The 23,728-nt window shown below is 44.7% G+C and overlaps 1 protein-coding gene across 2 annotated transcripts in view; it reads left to right on the top strand.

Moving 5' to 3' along the window:
• LOC135388435 (xaa-Arg dipeptidase-like) overlaps nucleotides 1-23,073 on the top strand; it is an 89,493-nt gene extending 66,420 nt beyond the window's left edge. For both annotated transcript variants that reach the window (XM_064617998.1, XM_064617999.1), the window contains exons 5-7: nucleotides 13,241-13,382; nucleotides 13,716-13,958; nucleotides 22,490-23,073. In XM_064617998.1, the coding sequence (XP_064474068.1) occupies nucleotides 13,241-13,382; nucleotides 13,716-13,958; nucleotides 22,490-22,782 (678 nt within the window). In that variant the 3' untranslated portion in view covers nucleotides 22,783-23,073. The remainder of the gene's footprint in view (nucleotides 1-13,240; nucleotides 13,383-13,715; nucleotides 13,959-22,489) is intronic.
• The last annotated feature ends 655 nt before the right edge of the window (nucleotides 23,074-23,728 follow it).

Here is a 23,728-nt window from a genome sequence, read left to right as displayed (position 1 = left end):
GTGTTGGTTACCTTGTGCACTTCTTCTGCAGCTTTCTGTTGTGGTTCTCCTTATGATTCTGGATGGCAGTCATGATGCACTCAGGCTCCCTCAGTGTCATGCTCCTTGTTTCCCGTGGGTCTACAATTTCTGGTAGCATACACTCCTTGTAGAAGAGCACAAGGGCAGGCCTCATCTTCTTTGCCCAGAGGTTGTCGTCCCTCAATATTCTCTCAACGTGAATACCTTGCTTTGTGTACACGATGAAGTCACAAAAGTCACGCTTTGTGATGTCCAGCTGTCAGGGTACCTGGTAGTAGTAGTCGTGTCCTTGATACAATGCTGCCTGGCTTTGGAACTTCACAGGGTTTATTGCTTTTGCTGCTTCTTCGGGTGATAGGTCCTTTTTTGATATAGGACACTTGACTTCCACGATCCCATCACTTCCAACTTTACCATCCGGGGATGTAGCAAAAAAAAAAAAAAAAAAAAAAAAACATGCTCCAGATCGACAAATACGCCACGTTTCCGCACAGTGCAGTTTTGCTCACCTTCATGCAATCTGATGGCAATATCTTCATTCAGCTTCCCGTACTCTGTGGCAGCTGTAGAGAATGGCCTTGGATACAAAATTTGCTTTACAAGGTTGCTGCTCATACTGGAAGTTCAGCGCTGCACCGTAGCATCTGTGTTGGTATGAACCCCTCTGACTCCTGTTCACTTGCTTTCCACCAGAGAATTTTGCAACCAGCGACATCACATTTTCAGCAAGGTTGCTTGTGTCATTGGTAATGAGGCGGCCTGCCTTGTCAGCAATTATATTTGCGGCAGAGAGGAGTTTCATCTGAAAGACATATGGCAACGTGCTGTACATCTCGGTGCCTTTCGTTCCATCACAGAAGTAATCTTTGCACTTTTCGTGGAAGCCGTACACATGTTAGGGGCCATTTATGATGTCTGCCTGAAGTTGTCTAGTCAGCTGTCGTTGAAATACTTCACTGTCAGTGTTCGTGCCATGGAACTTCGAAAGCTGTTGCGCATAGTGAGATACTGCTTTTCAAGCACCGTTAGAAATACGTTTCAAACGCGGAACAGTCAGCAGCTTCTGGTTCTCCGATTTTTTTCCACGGAGCTTGTATAGCCTGCTTGTATAGTTTCTCACAACATGATTTTCACACTCGTTCTTCTGCACTACGTATCCATACGGTACCTGTGTCATCACTTGATGGTAAACTGAAGAATCTCCATCCCCGACTAGTGTTCTGTACTGGAGCCCGTGAACTTGCTCACCCATCTTGAAACCTTGAACAATGATGTGAGATGTGTGATGTTTGCTTCCATGGCAGTCGAGGCTTTGTCCCAGTTCTTGTAGCACTTGTGTGATGGGATGCCAGCTTCCTTTAGCTTGATGTATTCGCAATAGCTGCAGAACTTGTTGCGCACCCCTAAGTGCAAGATCTTCTTGGTTCTTGCTCCGATGATGACAGCGACACCCGAAGAAGCTGAGTATCTGTGACCATGGCTTCTATGTGACCAACCTCCGTCAACGTTTTCTTGGTTGGAGGCGTTCGGATAACACGCTATAATGAACAGCTTTTTGCGTGTGAATCGTTTGCTACAGTTGAGCTGGCAAGTATGACATGTGAGCTGTACTTTTTCATCGAATGTATTCGTCCACTGCTCTGCGGCCGTTCACAACAAGGAACTCAAGTACCTCCGTGGCTCTGAGAGTTTTGCTGACGAGTTACGTGGGCCTCTAGCGATTCACCGCAACGTGTATTGGTTGTATCGGCGTCACCAATGGAAAGTGTCTGGTGGTTGCTTGGCTTTGCAGTTATTTGGAAGATGCCCCCTTTGTTGTTCGATTTGTCGACTTGTCTCGACCAGCGAATAAGGGCTGAAGTAGCTGCACGGCCTTGCAGGATGCCCAGAGCAAGTTGAACTGGTTGAACACAGCAGTACACCACTGGTATGATAATGGTTGGTAGCGTTATTTTTTGGTAATGTGAAACAAAGCGCAGAGTTGTAGCAGGAACAAAATCTCATGAGGACATAGTGCATCAAAGGTAGGTTCCTTTAATTTAGAGGTGACCTGCAGAGCACTTGCTGGAGTTGTCCTGGCATGTTACCCTGGTGAAAAACTTCAGCTGCCCTGAATTGAGAGAAGAAAATAACACAGTATACAACTCCAGTTCTGGTGAATGCAAGTGATGTAATGTAACTGAGCAATGATTATAAGATAAGAAGTGTAAACAAGAAAATGTCCCGCTCAATATCATATTGTGCACATGATAAAGCAAACTGTAAATCAAATAACAAAAAAGGTAAAAAAAAACTTGTGAACAATATACAGAGCCTGAATGGTAGGCAAAACACTGCATTAAAGAGGAATCTGGAAAGAGGGCGCACAGCATTTGTCTGCTCTGAATAGTGTGTTACAATGATCATGCTGTCTCACCTAAGGGGTTTCAGGCTCCGCTGAGGATGCATAATGTAAAACCCCGAGACTAGGGAACACGAAAGGACAGACACAAACACGAAGTCTCAAGTGCACATTATGCATCATCTTCACCAGCTGGCTTGCTTCCTAGCCATTTCTTCATTGTCCGCTGAGGAAGTCACCTGTAAACATGAAAGCAGATGAGTGAAGAGAAAAGAACGGATACGTATGTTCAACATATTACATAAATATTCTGTTGAAGTATGGTTTCTAAGATCATGCTAAACGAAGTGTACTTTTATCAACAGTGCACCATCTGAGTTTAGGGACTAGATTCGGTAACTTCTATTTTCTTTTTCTTTTTTTTACTCTCTCTCTCTGCGGTAAGCGGCGGCAAGGTTCAGAGTCACGCAGATGAGAATTAATCCATTCACGCGATCCTGAAATCTATGATAGTATTTGAACCATACGTACTGAGAGACCTTTGTTAGCCCCAATAACGAAAAATACTCACACCTTTGCGCCGTTTAGGTGGATGTTCTTTCCCCGGTGTGGACAGGTATTGTGATGGTGCTACACCTTGATTCAGACGACACTGAGCTTGTTATCCAGTACGTTGAAGAGATTCAGCGTACCCTTCATAAATTCGATTATGCAAATGTCCGCTACAAACACGATCAGTCGATGGCACCAGATCGTCTTTCCACTCCGGCAGTCCGATTGCTTCGTGGCATCAAAAGCTGTCCGTCTCGTCACTGGGAAGCATGAGACATTGGATACCAGGCGAATATTGACGTAAATTAGGGCAACCAACTATCCAACATCGTCTCGGGATGTCGACGAAAACCACAGGATGCGACTATGCGACTGCGATAGACTGCGACCATCGCGCGGAAGCCAGGCCTCCATAGCTCCCCACATTCGCGGCAGTAGAAAAATAAAATCACGTCATAATCACGTGGTATTACATCGTCAGGCATCATGACGGATGCCCATTGGCCGAAGGAAGTTGCGCGCTCCGGGATTGGTTAACAAGTTTCGAAATATCTGACAGCTCACTTTTCGCGGGCAGTCTGGGTAGTCGGTCAGGCGGGCAGCTCCAAGCAAGGTCGCTGCGCCTTCGCAGCTCGCCAGTGTCGGTTGACCACAACGACCAAAGAGGAAGTGTATTCGCGGGTTTGTTCGTGAGTTATAGTGAATCTGGCCATGTACTGATCTCCGATAAAGTATCAGCCTACGGACATTCTAGCCGGGTCGGAGCTCGAATGCTTGGTGAGCTGACGACTGAGGAACATTTTCGAGCGCTGTCGCATTTTCAGATACAGTGACTAAGAAGAGACGAACGTCACACACGTTCGTAACCACACAAGTATTTCCCGTGACTGTGTGACCTTCGGTGCATCGCCAGTATGAGAAGATGATGCTCATCTGTGAAACGCACGCACTCGTGGCCTTCGCTCGCCTCCAGAAGTAGTCTGCGTGTGTGCTTTGCAAGTTCGAACTTGGTTTGGTTGCAGTCTATTCAACGAACGAAACGTCCTGTACGCACGGTGAATATATGAGTCAAACATTTGAGTCTATACGTTGTATCAATAAATATGTATTTGGCCTATCAAAAATGTCTTAGTTATTTTGGAATAACGGGCGCCAGGTATGAAAACCAGTAGAGGTAAATGGTAGCCAGGGCCGGCCGAAAGGCGAGCCAAAGGGAGAGGTTGCTGATTGCCTGGCTGCTAGGCATCACGACGCATTTTCATTGGTCGTATGTCCAGTGTTGCCTGAATTATCTCAAACTATGGGCTCTATGGGGAGCTGTGGGCGCCTGCGGAAGCTGGCGTCATGGAGATTTCCACTCCCGATGAACGCATACGCGGGATCCTTGAACGCGATGATACGCCATGAACGCATACGCCACGGCGCGGCGCCAGCTGTCCTCCCTTCGCCGCTCCGTTTAAATTCGCTCCCGAGAATACTCCTCGCATGATGAAGGTAAAATTTTGGTTCTAGACTCGAAAAAAGGTTTTCTTTCTGATGAAAGCGAGAAAAAAAATAATTTCATAGTCCCTTTAACTGCTCATTGAATAACATGGGGTGCAAGACAGTGGCATCACATGTTACGTCACGAGCAGTAACGATTTTTCACTGAAGCCTGCAATTCAACAATGTAATTCACATCTGGGTTGCAGAAAAGGTAATCACATGTTTGTTATTACTTGGTATACAGTTGAAACTTTTTTAATGTGACGACGGTCATTCCCGTAGATTTTGGCAATGAAATCATTTTAGCATAATAAAGAACTCCTGTCAAGAAGGAAGCTATAAAATGTAGTAAATTAATGTAGCTGGCCATAGAATACTCAGAGTGAGGCACTTTAAAATATTTTTTCCTTCTTCTTTTCAAAGTCGACATACATCTGCTTGTTAACTGTCAATCTGGGCCAATCCAGACAAAACCAGCCAGAGGTGTAGCTTGACTCTCTTAAATAGGACTGAAAAAAATTGCGTGCATTTTTTTGAGAATGCATATATATAATGTGAACGTTTTTTCTCATCATTTCGTTTTTTTGAACAATGGGGGCGCATTAAACTGCCGAAATGTCAAAAAGTTGTCCGTTACGAGCTTCCTTCTGGCATTTACATATACATCATTTCTGCGCTTTCCTTGTCTGGTGTTAGAGGGGAAACGTGGGTTTACCATCCCGAAGGGCATATAGAACAAGAATAAATCTGGTGACGTGGTGAGAACTCAAGAACAGAGCACATTTGGGGTCAAGTTGACGACACATTTCCAGCAAATTAGCATTGTTGAAGGAGCCCCATATTAGTTATTCTTGTAAACTGCTGTATGGAGATCAGCTCCACATAAAAATATCAAACTGATCTATAATCATTGTTTTACCAAGCGTTCTAGAATATCAGCCACTTGCAAAAAATTACTTTTTTTATTTTTTTTTCATTCAATCACTTCCAAAAAAAAAAAAGAATGAATTTTTGATGATAGTATATTCACATATAGGCCATCTAAAAGAAATCTTGCCCTATTTGTAGAACCGGCCCTCTCCTGTAACACACTGAAAATCTACAGGTGTATTTTTCTTTCAAGGCAAAAAAAACAAAAAAAAAACAAGTCGTCACCATACTGTGCTGCAGCTTGTTCGTCAGTTGAGGTCGTCTAGGAAGCAAAAAGCAAAAAATGATGCTTTGTGGCTGTCTGCTGCGAAAATCATCACTTTGCTTTTCCATTTCGAGAACCTACAGGTGTATTTGTTCTTATGCAAGAAAAATGTCTCGTCAGCTCATTCATATCCCATCTGTATGATGCTATATCACAGTTTGAACAAATTTTGCATTCTACTGTTCTGCCCAGTTCTACAGATTAGTTGCAGTCGCTGCTTCATAACAGCTTTGTCAACATTTATGATTGTTTTCGCATACTTGAAGTCGCCTCTCAAACAAATCTCATCATCTGAACAAATCTCATCATTTCAAGGACAGACCCTCTCCCATACCATGTTCAAAATCTGCTGGCATGTGTTTTCCTGAACGGGAAAAACTATCACCGCATTTGCATTCTGCTCTGTGCAAGTGTTTTCTGTAGATCGTAGTGCATCAGCTGACCATATTGGCTCGGATCATGTCAGAATGCGACGTAACAGCTTTTGGAAACCATTTATTATGATACCGTGTGCCCTTCTCCCACAATAGAAAAAATGAAGGCCCACAGTCTTCCTTTCAGTGGAAATAGGTGTTTCTGCTACATGAACAGAAGGTGGCTCAAAGTAATAGTACCTCCTTGTGGCCTGGGTGGAGCATGCCTCACTGTGCTTTATGTCCAGTAATTTCTTCTTCAACCGTATGTATTTGGCAGTGAGCCACAACGTGCGCACAGTCTTCAAGCTTTCTTTCACCCGAAGAACAGCTCACAGCTGTGCAGGCATCAGGATATCTGCACTCAATAGGGGGCAGCAATGTAGCCCTATAGAAGCCAACCTTTTAAATTGTACTGCCAATATAGTCGTAACGCCCTTTATCACGGCTTAAAGCATTTGTGCCAAAGTCATGCTTATCAAGGCAAATGTTAGCAATTTTCTTCTTTTCATGCTGTACTTTTATTACGCCCTGTTGCTCACTGTATGGCTTCTGCTTTTGGCTGGAACGAAACCATAAAAAAATGGTGAGGCGCGAAATATGCCACCTTCGATCGCCATCAACCAAGCAAGATAAGCCAATAAAGGTGGTGGTTATTCACTCTGCTATCTCATTTTGTTCTTATTAAGTCACCTGTTTGGATATTGTAGTGCCAGCTAGCTTCCTTGTAATGTAACATGTAGGTGACCACATCGAGGACAAACAGGAAGAATTGCCTAGTCGGAGCTCACACTGCCATAGCTAAACAAAAAGAAAATGTGGGCCGTACTTCATATTAAAAACAAATAACAGTATATTTTCAACAACCACTGGTTAATTTACAATAGGCGCAAGTACATATAGCGTGTCCATAGACAGATTTTTTATTTTTGGAGGAATCTTTTTTTTTTCTTCGCAGTTATAACGTTCTACATCCGAAGTCGATGTACCAATTAGGACTCGTTTAATTATTGGAGATAGAGGCTCGGTGCTAAATGCAACATCGGCCGCTGCCGCAACAAACACTGCCGCTGCAGGTTTCGATAGCACGCTCGTTTAGCGCGAGGACATGGCCCCAAAATATGGTTGTGTGACAGTAAGTCTCAGAGCATTCTTGTTTGCATTTTCACTTGAACGTGAGGGAGAAACAACGCTGCAGAACTGCAACGAGCACGTTTAATGGAATGTTGCGCAGGATGCAAGTTTGATAGCCATTTCATATTTCAGCACAATATTTCGCCACACATCATTTTTCAAGATGGTGCCGCATACTGACGTGTGTGGTGTGTGCTCCGTCTCGATCTTCGGCCGTCAGCAAAGGCTCGCGTGTTCTGGGCCTTGTGGTCGGCGTTTCCATGCATCAATATCGCTCCCTCGGATTATGACCTGCTTTGGAAAGATGGGGCTTGCCTGTATAAATGCAGTAGTTGCACCAAACGACCTTTCAGCGATCAATCTGTTGCAACGCCCCCACACCTTCCAACACTTCTCCTTACCTTGGAACTTCAACTGCTATGGATGAAGAAGGTAAACTCGATGAATCTACAGATTCTATGCCTGATGTTAAAGATTCTGTTACCATATCTGAAGAACGATTCGCTCTCCTTGTTGGGAAAATTGATTTCTTTGTGCGTGAGGTCACCGAACTTAAAGCTGAGAATGCCTAATGGTTAAAAACGGTCTGCTCACTCGAGAAGGACAATCACTTTCTACGCAGCGAACTTGCTAAGACGAAGGCCGAAATTATTGACCGTCTAGACAGCCTTCGGCTTCGACCGACATTTCAACCTCGTCAACAGGATACCTCTACTGCAGTACTTCGCAAGAACAATTCCGGTACCACATCAACAGGTCCTACGCTTCTAAGTACGGCCACTAGCACTGGACATGCCAAAGACAAGCAGGCCACGCTTGTGACGACACCTGCAGGGAGTACAGGTATGATCACCAATCCCTCCAAGAAACATACGGCTGGTTCAGGTGATCCAGTATCTACCTCTGACCATAACACGGACGACGACGGTTTCACTGTTGTGGAGTACCGCAAAAAGCGGCCACCAGCATCTATGGGCACCTCTAAATCATCTACCTTGAAGCTTGCCACTGCACGTACACAAGAAAGGGCTTTGTTCGTCTCCAGATTGGACACTAACACTACAACTGATGAAATATCCATCGTAGTACGTGAGGTACTGCAAAATAAGTCATTTCATTGTATAAAGCTCCAAACACGTCACGATTCTTACTCCTCATTCTGCATTGTGACGAACCCTGCCAGTTGATTAACAACCAAGAAGTTTGGCCGGAAGGAAGTTTATTTCGTGCATTCCGTGGTAAAATTCCTGCTACGGGTGTGCCACCAAGCGTAGCTGCCGACAATGCGGTCTCCGGATGAGCCAGACATATCTCAATTTATTATCAAAATGCCAGGGGACTGCGAACGAAACAACGGGAATTCTCTGTAAACTTGTTATCATCTCATTATGATATTATATGTATCGCGGAAACCTGGTTACACAGATATTTCCTTGACTCTGATTATTTCCAAAATGAATATCGTGTTTTCCGCCACGATAGGGATTACGTCGCTTCAGGTTTACAACTTGGTGGCGGAGTCCTTATCGCAGTTCACATATCTCTTCCCGCGTTCCGCAGATGCGACCTTGAAAACGGTCATGAGTCTGTTTGGGTTGACATACCCCTTCGGAACAATGAGCACCTCATTGTTGGTAATTGTTATTTCCAGCCACGCTGTGATCCCCAATATTTCCGCTCATTTTTAGACATGGTTGCTTCCTGCAACTCAATATTTAACTCCCACTTTCTATTGTACGGTGATTTTAATCTTCCAAACATAGATTGGTCTGTCCAGGACTACAGTAATACCTACGGTGAGTTAAGATTAAAAGCATCAATTCTTTTCGACTTCCTGGACTTCTTTGGTCTAGTACAGTCTAATAGACTCAGGAACTCGGCTTTGAACACACTTGATTTAGTAATTAGTAACTTTTATGTGGATACCTTACAAAGTGCTGATAACCCCCTTGTGTGTATTGACAAATATCATGCACCTTTCATAGTTGTTTCTCCTCTGCTAATGAAGCGAAGTAAGGTTGAAATCAAAGAAGGCTATGCTTACAGTCGCGGCCAATATCTGCAGTTGTACCAACATTTTTCTGAAACAAACTGGTCATCTGTCACAGACGTGAATGACATTGACACCTCTATAGCTAACTTAACTGAGATTGCCAATATATTTGCTGATTATTTCGGTAATCCCATGCCTTGCCATAGTGGCAATGTTAGCTCCGGCACATCTATCCCTCCTACATCAAACTTGTCTGTGACGTCACTCACGCTTTTAAACATCACAATTTCTGAAGATGAAGTTCTCCATGCTATAAACGGACTAAAGTCATCTAAAACTTGTGGCTTCGATAACATCGCGAATTTTATTGTTAAAGGCTGTGCGCCAGTGTTAGCGCCAATTCTGACTACTGTGTTTAACAAATCCCTGAAGTTAGGTGTATTTCCGTCTTTGTGGATGAACTCTGTTATTGTACCCGTACACAAATCTGGTTCAACTACATCTGCCTCTAATTACAGACCCATCGCATTACTCCCTTGTCTTTCGAAGGTCTTTGAAAAAATAGTACATAATAACCTTTCCTCGTTTTTTAAACCATTACTGGTAGAATCCCAACATGGTTTTACTTCTGGCAGGTCAGTGGAGACTAATCTTGTCACCTACCTCAGCCACATAGGACGAATGTTGTCACGGTCTTCGCAGGTTGATTCAGTCTATTTTGACTTTTCGAAGGCATTTGACTCAATCGCTCACATGCTGCTCCTGAGTAAAATGTCACATTACGGCATATCTGATACAGTTTGCTCATGGTTTGCATCTTACCTTTGTATGAGGCTAAACTATGTGCGTACAGGCGGTCACTATTCTAATCCATACCGATCTTTGTCAGGCGTGCCGCAGGGCTCAAATCTCGGTCCTTTGTCGTTTAACATTTTTGTGAATGACCTATCCGCCTGTGTTAAGCACTCTTACCTTCTTCAATACGCAGATGATCTGAAAGTTTACCGTGAGATCTCCTGTATAAATGATTGTTCTCTCCTCCAAGATGACATTACTGCTGTACACCAGTGATCTGCAGACAACTTGCTTACGCTGAATGCAGCTAAAACAATTACGATATATTTTACAAAAAAAGCTAAAAGGTGTGATTACACGTACACCCTTCAATCTTCGGCAGTAAGGCGGAAAGTGTTGCTCACGACCTCGGTGTCTTTTTGTATTCATCTTTGTCTTTTAATTCACACGTGGAAAAGATAACATCTGATGCCATGAGAAAGCTCGGCCCCATTGCGCGTATTACGAAGCCATTTTCGAATCCATCTTGTTTTCTCCGCCTATACCACACTCTCGTAATACCTCACTTCGAATTTGCCTCTGTTTCATGGAACCCAGTTAATGCCTCACGACAGCAAATGATCGAAAATGTTCAGCGGCGTTTCATTCGAATATTTTACGATAGGTACGTCGGAATCAGCACGTACTACGATTATTACCATTTGCTTAATAACCTTAAACTTAGAACATTGTCACTTCGTCGTAGGTGTCACGATTTTGTTTTTCTATATAATGTAATCCATTCTAGATTTGATTGCCCAGCACTTCTCTCCCTCGTCCATTTTAACGCCCCAGCTAAGATGCTTAAATATTCACACGCATTTCATGTCGATAGGCATTGTGGTAGCTGTCCTTTATCACTTCACTTGTTATGGCTAATTTTAATAATATCTCTCGTGAGTGCGATTTGGACATTTTTGCGAACTTTAAATCTTTCATCTTTACAATTGCAACTCTAGTGTGATTTTCTGTTGACTTTGATACGTTGTGAGTGCACATTTACCTCTGTCTCAGAACCTGTATTTCAGTACTTGAGTATTTTCCCATTTTTAGACGTACCACTATTACCTTTACTAGTTTCTATTATGTTGTTGACTGTGTTCGTATTTGGGGTGCACCATCACCTAGGCAACTGCTGTTCATGGGCACCATAAAAATACCAATAAATAAATAAATAAATAGTTATAAGCTGTAAACATAGGTGCAAGGGTACCGTTGCATACAATGACGTAGCTGGTACCGTTAATTTTATACCTCTTTTTGGCGTGGGCGCTTAGGATAAAGAGTGATCTGTTAATAAACGTACTTGGGGATTTCTGAATGTGAAGGTCATAGGAGAGAAAGAAAGGCAAATACAATAGAGGGTGCCGTTCATTTCTCACACTTCTGATTTCAGTTACGTATTGCTCTTGGTTTCGAGACACGGTTCCGACATCAGATAAGCAGAATTTACACTGCAGATCCGCGCGAATAAAAATATGCAAATATTTTTTGAACGTCTGTGAGAAAATTTCATGGTTTTTACACCTTGAAAATGACATTCTTAGATTCCAGAGTATTCAACGACCAGTGAGAACAAAGTGCTTGAAGTATTATGTATAGATATACCCCTTGCAGCTATCGCATGGCATATTGTTGTCTAGGAAGGTGCGTGAATCAATGTGGATGTTCCTGAAATTAGAGTCTTATGCCATTACACATCGATATTACAGTCTGCTTGTTACAAAAAATGAAGGCACCTTTGCTGACTTCAGTTATTCATCAGAACGAAAATAGTTTATTTCTTGGAAACAAACAAACAGTTTCTTCGTATTCGTACGCAGCTTATTTGCAAAAAGGCATTTCGAGAGTCTCTCTAGTACCAGTTTCCTGCATTTATCAGAACGCAGGCTCCCAAGAAAAACAACACGCAGGAAAGTACACAGGCAGGTTCCGATTTCAGGATTCCACGGTTCTGAGTCTGTAACACACACAGACGGACAAATACAACACATCCACAATGTACCAGTATCTGGCTTTTTCGTCGATCGTCATTTTCCAACTCTCCGATTGCACAACAAAGGCAGCCCTGTAGGGGAATGGTGATGTCCGCGACAATGTTCACAATATGGCAGGTGTCCACCATAGCTGGAACCAACACCGGAACTGATTTGGTGGCTTACGACACTAATTCAGAGTTGGACATACTCGAATGTGACAGGCGAGCAGCAGAACAAAGCACTAGCACTAACTGCAATGTCGACAGAATCCTGATAGCCGACGAAAAATGCAGCAAGCGATTCGGCCAGACTCGGCACTCTCGTTCCCAGCCCACCGCAAAGAGCCCCTGCGGGGGAACTATTTTGAGACGCGGGAGCCAAAAGCCTTCGCTTCTCTGGGGCTGTCGTGCCTGTCGACCAATCAGAGACGATTTATTTTGAAAGTTTGAATCTGAAGCGTTTATATCGCAGACGTTGACTTTTGCGGCTTTAACTTTATACCGTGGATTCTTTCGTGATTTATTTTGAGGAGTTTATTCTCGAAGTTTATTTTGCGAAGTGTAAGCCAGAGAGCCCATGGCAAGTGTGGACAAGATGAAATCTCAAAGGGGGAAGCCGGGAAGCCACCGAGCTTGGAATCTCAAGTGAGAAATAATTGGCCACTCTGGGAACGAAACGGTACCTGTCAGGCTCCAGCTAGAACTTCTGAAACCATCTGAGACCAGAGTGATACCACTGATGTCACCAAAGCGGAACCAGCCACCCCACTTGGGAATCCAGCTGGGACCATCCACATTCAACTGGAACCATAGCGGGGCCATCAAACATCCAACTGGAACCAGTCCAGATTCAACTGGACCCATTGCGGGACCAGTCCAGATTGCTCGCATTTTGGGTTTTGAACAGAGGATAATATATTATCCTCTGTTCAAAACCCAAAAGGAGCAATTCTGTAATTATAAGCACACCATATTATTTGGAATGGAATCTGTAGCAATGAATTATCGACGGAACTGCACATTAACCAACTGAAACACGGTAGTCGTTGAAAAAGCAAGACAGCGGCGGGATGTCTGCCATATTTCAACTGTTCATGTTCCGAAGCGTGTTGCGGCTCGTGTTGGGTTGTGCCTTGTATGTTCCAGCCTCAGAACAGTTACTTTCCGTCATGCACTTTAAAGCGCTCAGCTTAGTGTCTTTTGCTGTTCTAGAAGACCGTGATAAATGTGCCCACGATGAACTCTCTAACCCCTCTATCATAGTAGTTTATGACCAACATGCTCACTATTTCAGTTGACGGTGAGATTCGTCGGGAGGACAGCACACGCGAGTGCGTCTCCCTGGGACGGAGTGAACGCTCTGGACGCTGCTGTCATCGCTTATATGAACATCTCTCTGCTCAGGCAGCAACTGAAGCCCACGTGGAGAGTGAGTGGTAAGTCTGTTTCTGCAAGAAGATCATTCGTTTGATTTGCATCGTGACTAATGAAGCCTTTAAGAAGTGATGCATACACACGTGTCTGGTGGAATGGCGTGTGGTGAACATTGGACGGTGTCGCCTTGTTGTGAGTGTTGCCGTTCACAGACCGTTAACTAGCTCATGTGTAGCTTGAATTGTTAAGACTGGTGACTGAAGGCGTTAGGCTAGCTACAACTGGTCTGGAACAAACGAAGGAGTCTGTCACGAGTTTTTGTTGTGCTCACGTCTGGACTAGGGCAACATCTGCGCCGCTCTTGGTCTAATGTTAGAAACTCTTTCTTCATACAGGCGTGTTTATCCGAGCTGGCAAGTATCCCAACATCATACCCGAAGAAAGCGAGCTCAAGTACCACCTGCGCGCTCCCAACATGGATGAGCTGGATATTCTACGGACCAAAGTAGAATCATGCTTTCACTCAGCCGGCGGTGCCACAGGATGCAGCGTGCAAATAGAGAGAGGAACCACGTACAAGCACATGATAAACAATATCAGTCTGGTTCAAGTGTTTCAGGGATACGCAGAACAGATGGGTAAGTATATTTCTATTAGACTTTTCCTGGTCCGAACAGACACAGATTCGATTCTGGGTTGGCACAGAAGGTGGTCTCATGACCCGATAATAGTGAAAGGGCGCAGACTAGATCTGGTTGATACTGACGACGTGAAGACCCGAAACAGGGAAAAAATAACAGACAACAATTGCTCAGACACAGCACAAAATGTTAATGGCACCCAAGGCTTAAATACACAAAAATCTCCGGAGAAGAGGAATGGGCAGAAAAGATGGGTTGCTGACGCAATTGCCACGTGTAGCTATCTCCAAAGATTCCCTAATTAATCTACGCCATAAGTAATTTTCTTTACACAGTACTTCAGTTTGAGAAAAGATAGGTTCATATTCGTTCCATTCACACAAGTGCGCGACAATGAACCACATTTCAAGCGAACTTGTCGCGCACTTGCGTGAATGCAACGATTGCGAACCTATCTTTATGAAGGGTATATTTATAAAGAGTATTTAAATACCTTTTTCACAAAGTATTTTGTGTTTATATTTAAATAATTAAAATTGTATTTATGCCCTTACCTGAAACCAACGACAGATGATTAAGGGATAGAATAGTAGGACGAAAAAGTTCTAGGCATATTTTATTTGAGAAGTGTTTCTACGTGCCCTCTGATTAGTTAATACCGAACGGGTGAATGGCGTTGAACTTGTATATGAGATAAGATTCCCTGTCACGTCTGTCATGTCTGTCACGAGTGCATCTGAACACGGTTTCTAGAACTTACCGAAAGTGTTCGGCGTTGTATACGTAGAACAGTCGCCACATTCTATGCAGTATATGACATTGGAGCTTGTGCGTGTGAATGCGCGGTTAGCAGAGTGGGTGTAATTGCTCGCAGTGCTTTTGAACGTGTTTTCATGTTTTGCAGCGCGGGAGGTTGCACGGCGACAGCGGTGCTGACAGCAGTTACCTTAGGATACCTTTAATGACAGGAGGGCAGGGATATGTACGGTATTTTTTATTTGTTACAGATTTTTACAAACAAGCTATGAGAGGAGCTTCGATATCGCTTGCGCAGTTGAGTTGTACCACCATGCACACCTCCTCTCTAGTACTCGTATGTAACAACTGCATTGTGGTGAATGGACCCGTTCACATCACGGTGAGCTGGCCCGCTTGTGAAAGAAGGATCGAACGGGAAAAACACCCATCGGGAAAGAACATCCAACGGGGTCACGTGACAAAGAGAAAATATCCTAAGGGAAAAGAGATCCAAATGAGAAAGAAGATCGATACGGAAGGAACATCCATAGGGAAAGAAGATCCTGCAAAAAGATCAATAGGGAAAGGGAATCCAAGCGAGGAAGCGCTAACGTGCGCATCTGATCAGAAAGAATGCTTAATGAGCGAATCATCGTATCCCCAAGCAGAACAATGTACTGAAAGTCGAGTGCAATGGGGGTGGACGGTATGTGTCTTGTCAGTGTTCTTCAGCTTGACGGGTCTGTTCAAGGCCTTCCACCTACCTATCCACCCATTGCACTCGACTTTCAGTACATTGTGCCGCTTGGAATCATACTGTGAGTTTGTATGAAGTTTAACCCGATATTTCCACGAAGACCGCTGGACCAGGCCGATCGAAATTAGTCACAACTATATCACAGAACTTGCGGGAATCCGTCCGTGGAATCCCACACGGGTTGAAAGGCGCAACCTGTCCAACACCCCAAACTGCCACGCCAAACAAAGACACTGCAGTGTCTTAGATCCATGAACTAAATATTCTCTGTGTGTGTCTACTGATGTGTCACGTGTATTATGCCGAGGAAATCGAGGAATTACACCTGATTCAATCAGATTCCACGAGACCTGGGTTGAATCAGATTCAGCTCAACCCGATTACACTCGAGTTATTGAGAAAATATACAACCCGATCCCCCCCCCCCCCCCCGCTACATACGTTGCTAATCTGTTCATCTCGGATCGGAAGGCAACAGTCTATTCCTCCGAAGCACGCTTGGGCATTGTGGTCTTCCTATGGCGAGGGGATCAAGCCTCTGATTCGGAGTGGCATGCTGCGAGGTTTGGAGCCACTGCAACTGCTCTGCCAAACTAGGGTGCCGCCTGTCTATTCTACTCAGTAGGCCGTTGTGCCGGCCTTCTACCATGTTCGTGGTTCGAGGCCCGGTATTCTTGAATTCGCCCCATATGTCTTTGATGGCTGCAGTTTTGATCCAGAAGCTCGCGAAGTACCGGGTGATCGGGATTGCTTCGACTGACCTCACGGATTGTCATTCGGACAGGGAACCAGCAGATGGCTGGTTGGCAGTATTAGCGACATATTTTTTTATAAAATCTTCCTTGCAGTTTACATATTAAGGGTATTATTACTTATTATTATTATTTGCTTATTCTAAAGCTATCGATTGTGAAGAATTCATGAAATAAGGAACGACAACAACAACGAATACTTAAGTGATGATGATGTAGTGGGATGTTTTGTGCTGAGGCGACACCCTATCCATTGGTTGACGGGGAGAAGATGGTGAATGCTGTTGAATGTTCAGAGTTCACGCAGGATCCCTTTTGCTGCTAAGAATGTGATGAGGCCTTGAAGAGCTCGTTGCGGATGCGCTGGGTTGGCTGGAGGCTGTTGACTATTTCCACGCTCCGCGTTAACGAATACGACGACGTTCCAGACCCCCTCTCCCGCGATCCCATATTCTCAGGTCATTCCCTTATGGTTCCCTTCTTACCAGTAAACAGCTCACCCCTCTCACTGTCCTGTCTTGTCTTCAACAAACCAGGATACATCGAACTGACTGGATCGGAAAGGAAGTCTGCAGCACATTGAGCGACAGACGACCGAAGCTTTTCACTAACATGGAGAAACCTCGACTTCTAATCAAGAGAAAGGTTCTGCGCTCACAGGTATCATCCGTGCTAAATGACATCAAACGATGCATAAACGGCGATAAACAGGAGCTGTGGAAATTTGAAGAGCGTCTGGAGCGTCTCACAAGTCTTCATGCCATGTTAACAGAAATTGACAAGCAGATGGAGCTCCTACCTACCGAAGATGAATTTGAAGGCGAATACATGCAGCAAGGGGAATACCAACATCGAGTTGAAACTAGAACGTTCCAAGAAAAGATATTCGGGAGGTCAGATGCGGCGGCTACAAGAACGAATAGTGCTTACTCCGCAGCTATGACCGTGTGGCGTCAGAATATTTCCACACACACTACCGTGATCGAACATCCAGAGACACAAGTTACTCAGCGGCCGAAACCACTGAATGATCCGGCGGACACATCAATCGACGCTAACGCACTACAACGTCCCTACTCTTCCGGAAACAGCATGCACAAAGCCTACTGCGACCGCAACGAAGCACTGCATGTAAGTCAAACACTACAAGATAATGCAAAACGACTCGATGCATTATGATGTGAATTTCAACAACACTGACATCTGTAGTGAAAAGAAAGCAGACCGCGAACAGTACCCCCCACCGGATGACGTCAAACTATTGCAGAATCTCGATACCGAACACCGATAACCATGACCACCCAATAGCTTCTGCAGGTCCCAGCGTACCGTGGAACAACGACACCGATATTCTAACCTCGAATGACAGGGGCGAAGAAAACCCTCATGACGTGGCAACAAAACGTCCAGTATTCTGATCTACTGCACGCTGGACGGGGGTCCCCGAAATCCACCATTAAGAATAAACGCTTAAGAATAAAACATTCAAGAATAATCCGCTTAAAAAATACGCGATTAAAAATACCTCTCCTAAAATAAACCGCTTACTGTCCCCGCTTAGAGATCACCGTTTAAGAATTCACCATTAAAAATAAACTGTTTCAAAATCCCCTCACCATCTAGCACGGAGGCGGACTGATTGCAGTTTGCGCGAGGTTAGATCAGGTTATGTTAGGTTAGTTTATTTTGGACTCGGTTAGTTTGGGATAGTTTAGTCTAGTAGCACGGAGGCGGACCGATTGCAATTTGCGCCGGGTTAGATCAGGTTATGTTAGGTTAGTTTATTTTGGACTCGGTTAGGCCCCGTTGGAAACCATTAAAAATAATCTTTCAAAAATAAACGCGTAAGTACCCACTGTTAAAAATATATCTCCCAGAATATACGTTTAAAAATAAACGCTAAGGAATCCACGGTTAAGAATATACGTTAAAAATAAATCGTTTCAGAATCCCCCCAAATCCACCCTACAGTTGTTAGAGTCATGTGGTATGGCCCAAATCAAGGTGAACTACAAGCAAGGGGCTTAACCTAACCTCACAGGACCAAACTAGCCTAAACTATCCCAAACTAACCGAAACCAAACTAAACTAACCTAACATAACATATGATATAACCCGGCGTAAATTGCAATCAGTCCGCCTCCGTGCTAGATGGTGAGGGGATTTTGAAACAGTTTATTTTTAATGGTGGATTATTAAACGGTGATCTCTAAGCGGGGATAGTAAGCGGTTTATTTTAGGAGATATATTTTTAACCGTGTATTATTTAAGCAGATTATTCAAGCAGATTATTCTTGAATGTTTTATTCTTAAACGTTTATTCTTAATGGTGGATTTCGGGGACCCCCCATTATAGCAACAATAGGGTGGATTTGGGGGGATTCTGAAACGGTTTATTTTTAACGATATATTCTTAACGGTGGATTCCTTAGCGTTTTTATTTAAACGGGGATATTTCGGCGATTCTTTTTGTGCGTTGATTTCTAGGCGTATATTCTGGGAGATTTTCTAGGCGTATATTCTAACAGTGGGTACTTACGCGTTTACTTTTGAAAGGTTATTTTTAATGGTTTCAAACGGGATGGACAGCATCCACCAGACATAGACTGGTTAGGCTTCAACAGAATGTTGGCAAAGGGTATCTGAATCATGTATCAACTGGTATGACTTATTCGGCAAACGTATTTGCTGCACTGACACCGCCAAGAAAATTGGTGTGGCGCCAATGCATGGGACCTCGACCGCCATCAAACGTTTGGTTGGTAGCGACTGATCCCGTTCCAGGTGAGAAGTTATTGTCGAACCACACTCCGTTGCAAATGTCAAGACTGCCATCAACATTGGCTGAAGACAGTTTCTCCAGCATATATTTCCCTCCTCAAGATCCGCTAGTGGATTTTCTTTCCCTATGGATCTTTTTTTTTCTTCCTGAAATCAGCTGGCCCACCCCTGGTGTGGGGAGCAGGGTGGGAAACATTGGGGCGTAAGCACAAACGAGTGTTTAGAGCGTGATTTTACTGCCTGGATGTTATGGGATGCCAGGGACGTCCCCCAACCAGACCGGGTACCGCAGAGGCTGGATCCGTGTCCGATGGATGGCTCCACCGACGGAGGACGACCGGAAGATGCGGTAGCGATGCTTTAGCTGGAGCTTGAGCTGCACATTTCCTCAAGTAGCACCTGCAAGGAACTGTCCCGGCAGCTTCTCTTCCTCCTTCTTCCAGCACTATCATACACCAGCGCTACCACATACAGCCCCCAACCACAAGGCATTGCACACTATAAAAATGTCGAATGTTCAATGTCTACAATGACACTAAGTAAGTGAGTGTCCTTCTGCAACACTGCACGCAATGAGTAGCCTGTGGCACTATTGTGGTGAATGGGTCCGTTCACCTCATTCATGACTACCTACATGAACTAAAATTCGTTAATGAGGGCTTTCGCGAAAAATCGAGAGACACAGACACAGAAATAGGCACAGAATCGAAAAGCCCCCGGTAGTCGATCTCATTTGCTAGATGCTCCATCTTGGACGATTTATGGTCTAAATGGCAGTGCGAGTACATTGTGCACCTGGCTTCAGCTCATCGTCTACAGTGCACTTCATCCCGCATTGTAGCTATAGGTGATCTGGTGCTCTTTGCGTCATCCTCTAAATCAAGGGCCACCTGGCTCCGCTTGTACCACGTTTTCCTGGCAGAGCTGGCCGAGTACGAGCTTGCAATATAGCTGCGGGACGGAGGCCTCGCGTTCCCTATCTACGACGAAACAACTGCAGGAACACGACTAATTTATTAACTGGAACTTTCATTAACATGGAACAACTCCAGACGCTACGTTCTCCTATTCGTTCATGCGTTCAGACGATGATGGTGGTGATGGTGAAAGGACTCGCCGTTGTCGGCCTCACAGTGGTGGGCAACGTCACGACTGACGCCCTGGGGCAATGGGCGTCCTGGACCGACTTCTAAGGAAACTGTGCCGACATATGTCTGAAAGCGTCTGAGGAAAACTCAAGAAAACCCCCAGGCAGCACAGCTGGCACCGGGATTCGAACCCGGATACCTCCCAGAAGATGATGAATATCATAATGACATCACTTCGACGAACAGCTCCATCCAGGACAGAAATCAGTTTCAAACTCACCTCACTAAGTCATCCCTGCTCACTGATGTGGGTCATCAAATCGCAGCTATCATACATGATGACTAAATTGAGACTGAGACAGCGACGTGCGATTACTGCCTGGAGCTCATCCCCGAGTACCTCTCAACGAATTCTGTGGCCTTATATCGAACCCTAGCCGTGATGTCAACACATCAAGAAATACTTCGCAGCAGCATATAAGGATTCTAGACCTTCCCAAGCTGCCAACACCACAGTTCGTCGAAGCGTCAACGCCAAAGACACGTAAGGTCGGTCAGACCACATTTGACCAAAATATGGGGAGGCGCCTATCTGGAACATGCATAATGTGTCCAAGATATGGAGCCTTCTTCCATTTTCAACAAATCGGGACAGGGACTGATATCATCAGGAATGATTATTGGCTAGGAGCGTGCTGTGTGCTGAAGTTCTGTTTTAAAGCTCAGCTCCGCCGATTTTCGACTGCGACAGAATGGAGCTATGCTTGGGCTGTGCGTTCGTTTCCGCACGGGGAGCATACATGTGAAAAATTTTCACCCATTTGTTTGTAGTTTTTAAGAAAACAATTTTTTAAATTTCCCTGGCACGGCGGTCCTGTGGTCGGCAAACCCTGACCAATCCCGGCTTCGTCCTGGCTTAGCCACACTCGTGGCTTGGCTAAAGCCAAATCGTCGATGCGATGGCGGAGATCTATGGGCGAAGGTGAATGTTTTGGGTGTGTTCCGTGATATTGCTGTCGTTAATAGCCTCAAAGATAGTTTTGCCGGTCTTCTTTAACAAGCCTTATAGGATGGCCTCGTTGTGCAACGACGGCCGTCGTGAGCGGACATTCTGTGCCCGCACTGTGCTTCATGCTACCAAAACAAGACTAACACCTAACGTGTGACGTACTCGTACGCATTCTCAATAGCTTTGGCAGCGCACTATGCGCGGACTTGCTGCGCGTGCAGAAAGCACCACCAAAGCTATTGAGAACGAGAACGAGTACGTGCTCGAAGACGAAGTATTTCTTATAAGAAACGTGATAAAACGGTGCGGTGGTCCCTGATAGCTCGTGACAGCTATTTCAGCACGATACAGCGGCCATGACGGAGTGTAAACACAAACTGGTTGCCAGGCAGAGCTGGCTAGGTGTGGCTATCCAATCCGCGCAGTTCCAAGTATGACGTCACAAGTGGAACCGCCGCCCGGTAGTTTTTCTCAAATTTCTCACGAAGGAGTATGGAAATTTGGAAAGCAATGTGCGTTTATGATTGAACTTGGGACCACGGTTCTGAATATCACAACGTCTTCATACTTTCGGAACAGCAGCGGAGCTGCACTTAACAGTGTGGGTGACGGCAACGCTTTTGGGCAAAAGGATTTCTGAGTTTTGGGCGTAAGCGAGGCAGCAGAATGCGAGACAATCGTCGTTGAAAGCTTTCCTGTCTTTCAAAAATCTTCGTGAATGAAATTTAGGTAATTAGACATCTATTACTTACATATTCTCTTCAAGAGAATGCCCACTTGGCATTGTAACACACCTGCAGGAACAGTATCAATACTGCTCTCACAACGTTTTAAAAGAATATGTGACGAATAAAAATAAAAAAAACACCCTGTATATGCGACTTCCCACAGGCATGTTTGCCTCCCTATTGCTGTCTGTCCGATCGTGGTAGCAGTTAGAACGCGAATTCAACTGCTCCAAACGAGGTCAGACTAGAAGGTATACGAGACCTCCCTCTCCCACCCCTGTCCTCTGCCAGCATCTGCACACCGCACTCATAGCCACAGTCGCCTCGCGGTGTTAATCGGATCTGAAAGAAGAAAACAGCTACAATTAGAATGCTTAGAATTAGCTCCGATAATAGCTGGAAGAATACGCTCATTGCAGAAATACTATTGCAGAAACTGCAGACAAAAGGCGCACGGAAGTGCGCCTGGCATTTCCACAGTGAGCGTAAGAGGCAGCCCGCTGACGTTCAGTATCGCAGTACACTGCAATATATTACTGCATGCTGGACATTACTGCGTATACAAGCTGTAGGTGATTTAAATACCTTTGGAAGAATTTATTCAATAGACATAAGACGTCATTGTTTTTAATAACTACATTTTGTACTCTGAAACAGCGTTCAATGTCCCCGCAGGTGTAAGCTTCGAAGACCCTGATCCTGGCCTTCTTCTAACCACGGGAGCATCTACCGATGCGGGTAACGTATCGCACACCGTTCCCTGCATCCATCCGACTTTCAGGCTCAACTCGGTCGGTGGTAACCACACCAGGGACTTCCAGCAGGCCGCTGGAGCGGATGAGTCTCAGCCCTTGACAAGAACGGTGGCCAAGGCGCTCGCACTCACGGCTATTCGGGTGATGCGAGACACGAAGCTGCTGGAGGAGGCTAGAACAGAATTTCAGAACTCCGTAGATAGGGATGTGTGAACATTGATCACTGAACTGCGTCTGTTTGTGTGGCTAGTGTAGCGAGGTATCATATCGCGTCAGACTAATGGGAAGTAGCGTCGCATGACGATGTGGAAGAGTTTGTGTTCGCGGCTGGGCTTTGTACGCTGTTTTCTTTTTTCACGAAGATAATCAGATGTTCAAATTGTTTTCAATCACAGTACGGAAAATCGCACGATGTTGTTATGCGTACACTCTTAAAAATGATCTTCACCTCATAACACGTTCCTAGCCAACCATTATCTCGAATGATATCGTTATCTGCCCTGATTTGTTAAAAACGGGAGGCGTACGCCTTTTTTGTGACACTTATGCGGTTCATAATTGTCACAAAAAAGGCGTACGCCTCCCGTTTTTAACGAACCAGGGCAGATAACGATATCATTTGCGATTATGTTTGGCTAGGAGCGTGCTATGCGGTGAAGTTCATTTTTAGGAGTGTAGCATGAGAACGCACAGAGTAGTCAGGGGACGCTTAGTCGAACATGGTCAGACTCGCAAGCACTCACTTACGCTGACTGCTACCCGATTTGCAGCAGGAAAGGGGTACATGGCTTCATCTTTAATACAGTACTAAATCACCTCGGCTCCTTACAATTAAAAAGAAAAGACTCACAGAAAGTTTTCATTTTTTCTGCATCTTAAAACACTCCCTTGGTCTAGAGGATATTCATTAGAGTTTGCGATTGTAAGCCTTCTAACTTTTTCCACGAAGCAGTACACGAATACGCTTTAAATAGTTTGATTATAAAAATAGTTCAATTACTCATCAACATTATTAGGCATGCAAGGGGCAGTACCACCGCTAAAATCTCGCCGACGTCGTTATCGACACTGCAACTGCAGCGCTCTCATCACCATTAGTCGCGGCGGCGTCAGCGGAAACACATGTCGACGCCTCAGGATGTTCTTGAAATAGTGTGTG

The sequence above is a fragment of the Ornithodoros turicata genome, chromosome 3 (assembly GCF_037126465.1).
Source record: "Ornithodoros turicata isolate Travis chromosome 3, ASM3712646v1, whole genome shotgun sequence".
NCBI lineage: Eukaryota > Metazoa > Arthropoda > Arachnida > Ixodida > Argasidae > Ornithodoros > Ornithodoros turicata.
This window is presented reverse-complemented; position numbering and strand designations above follow the sequence as displayed.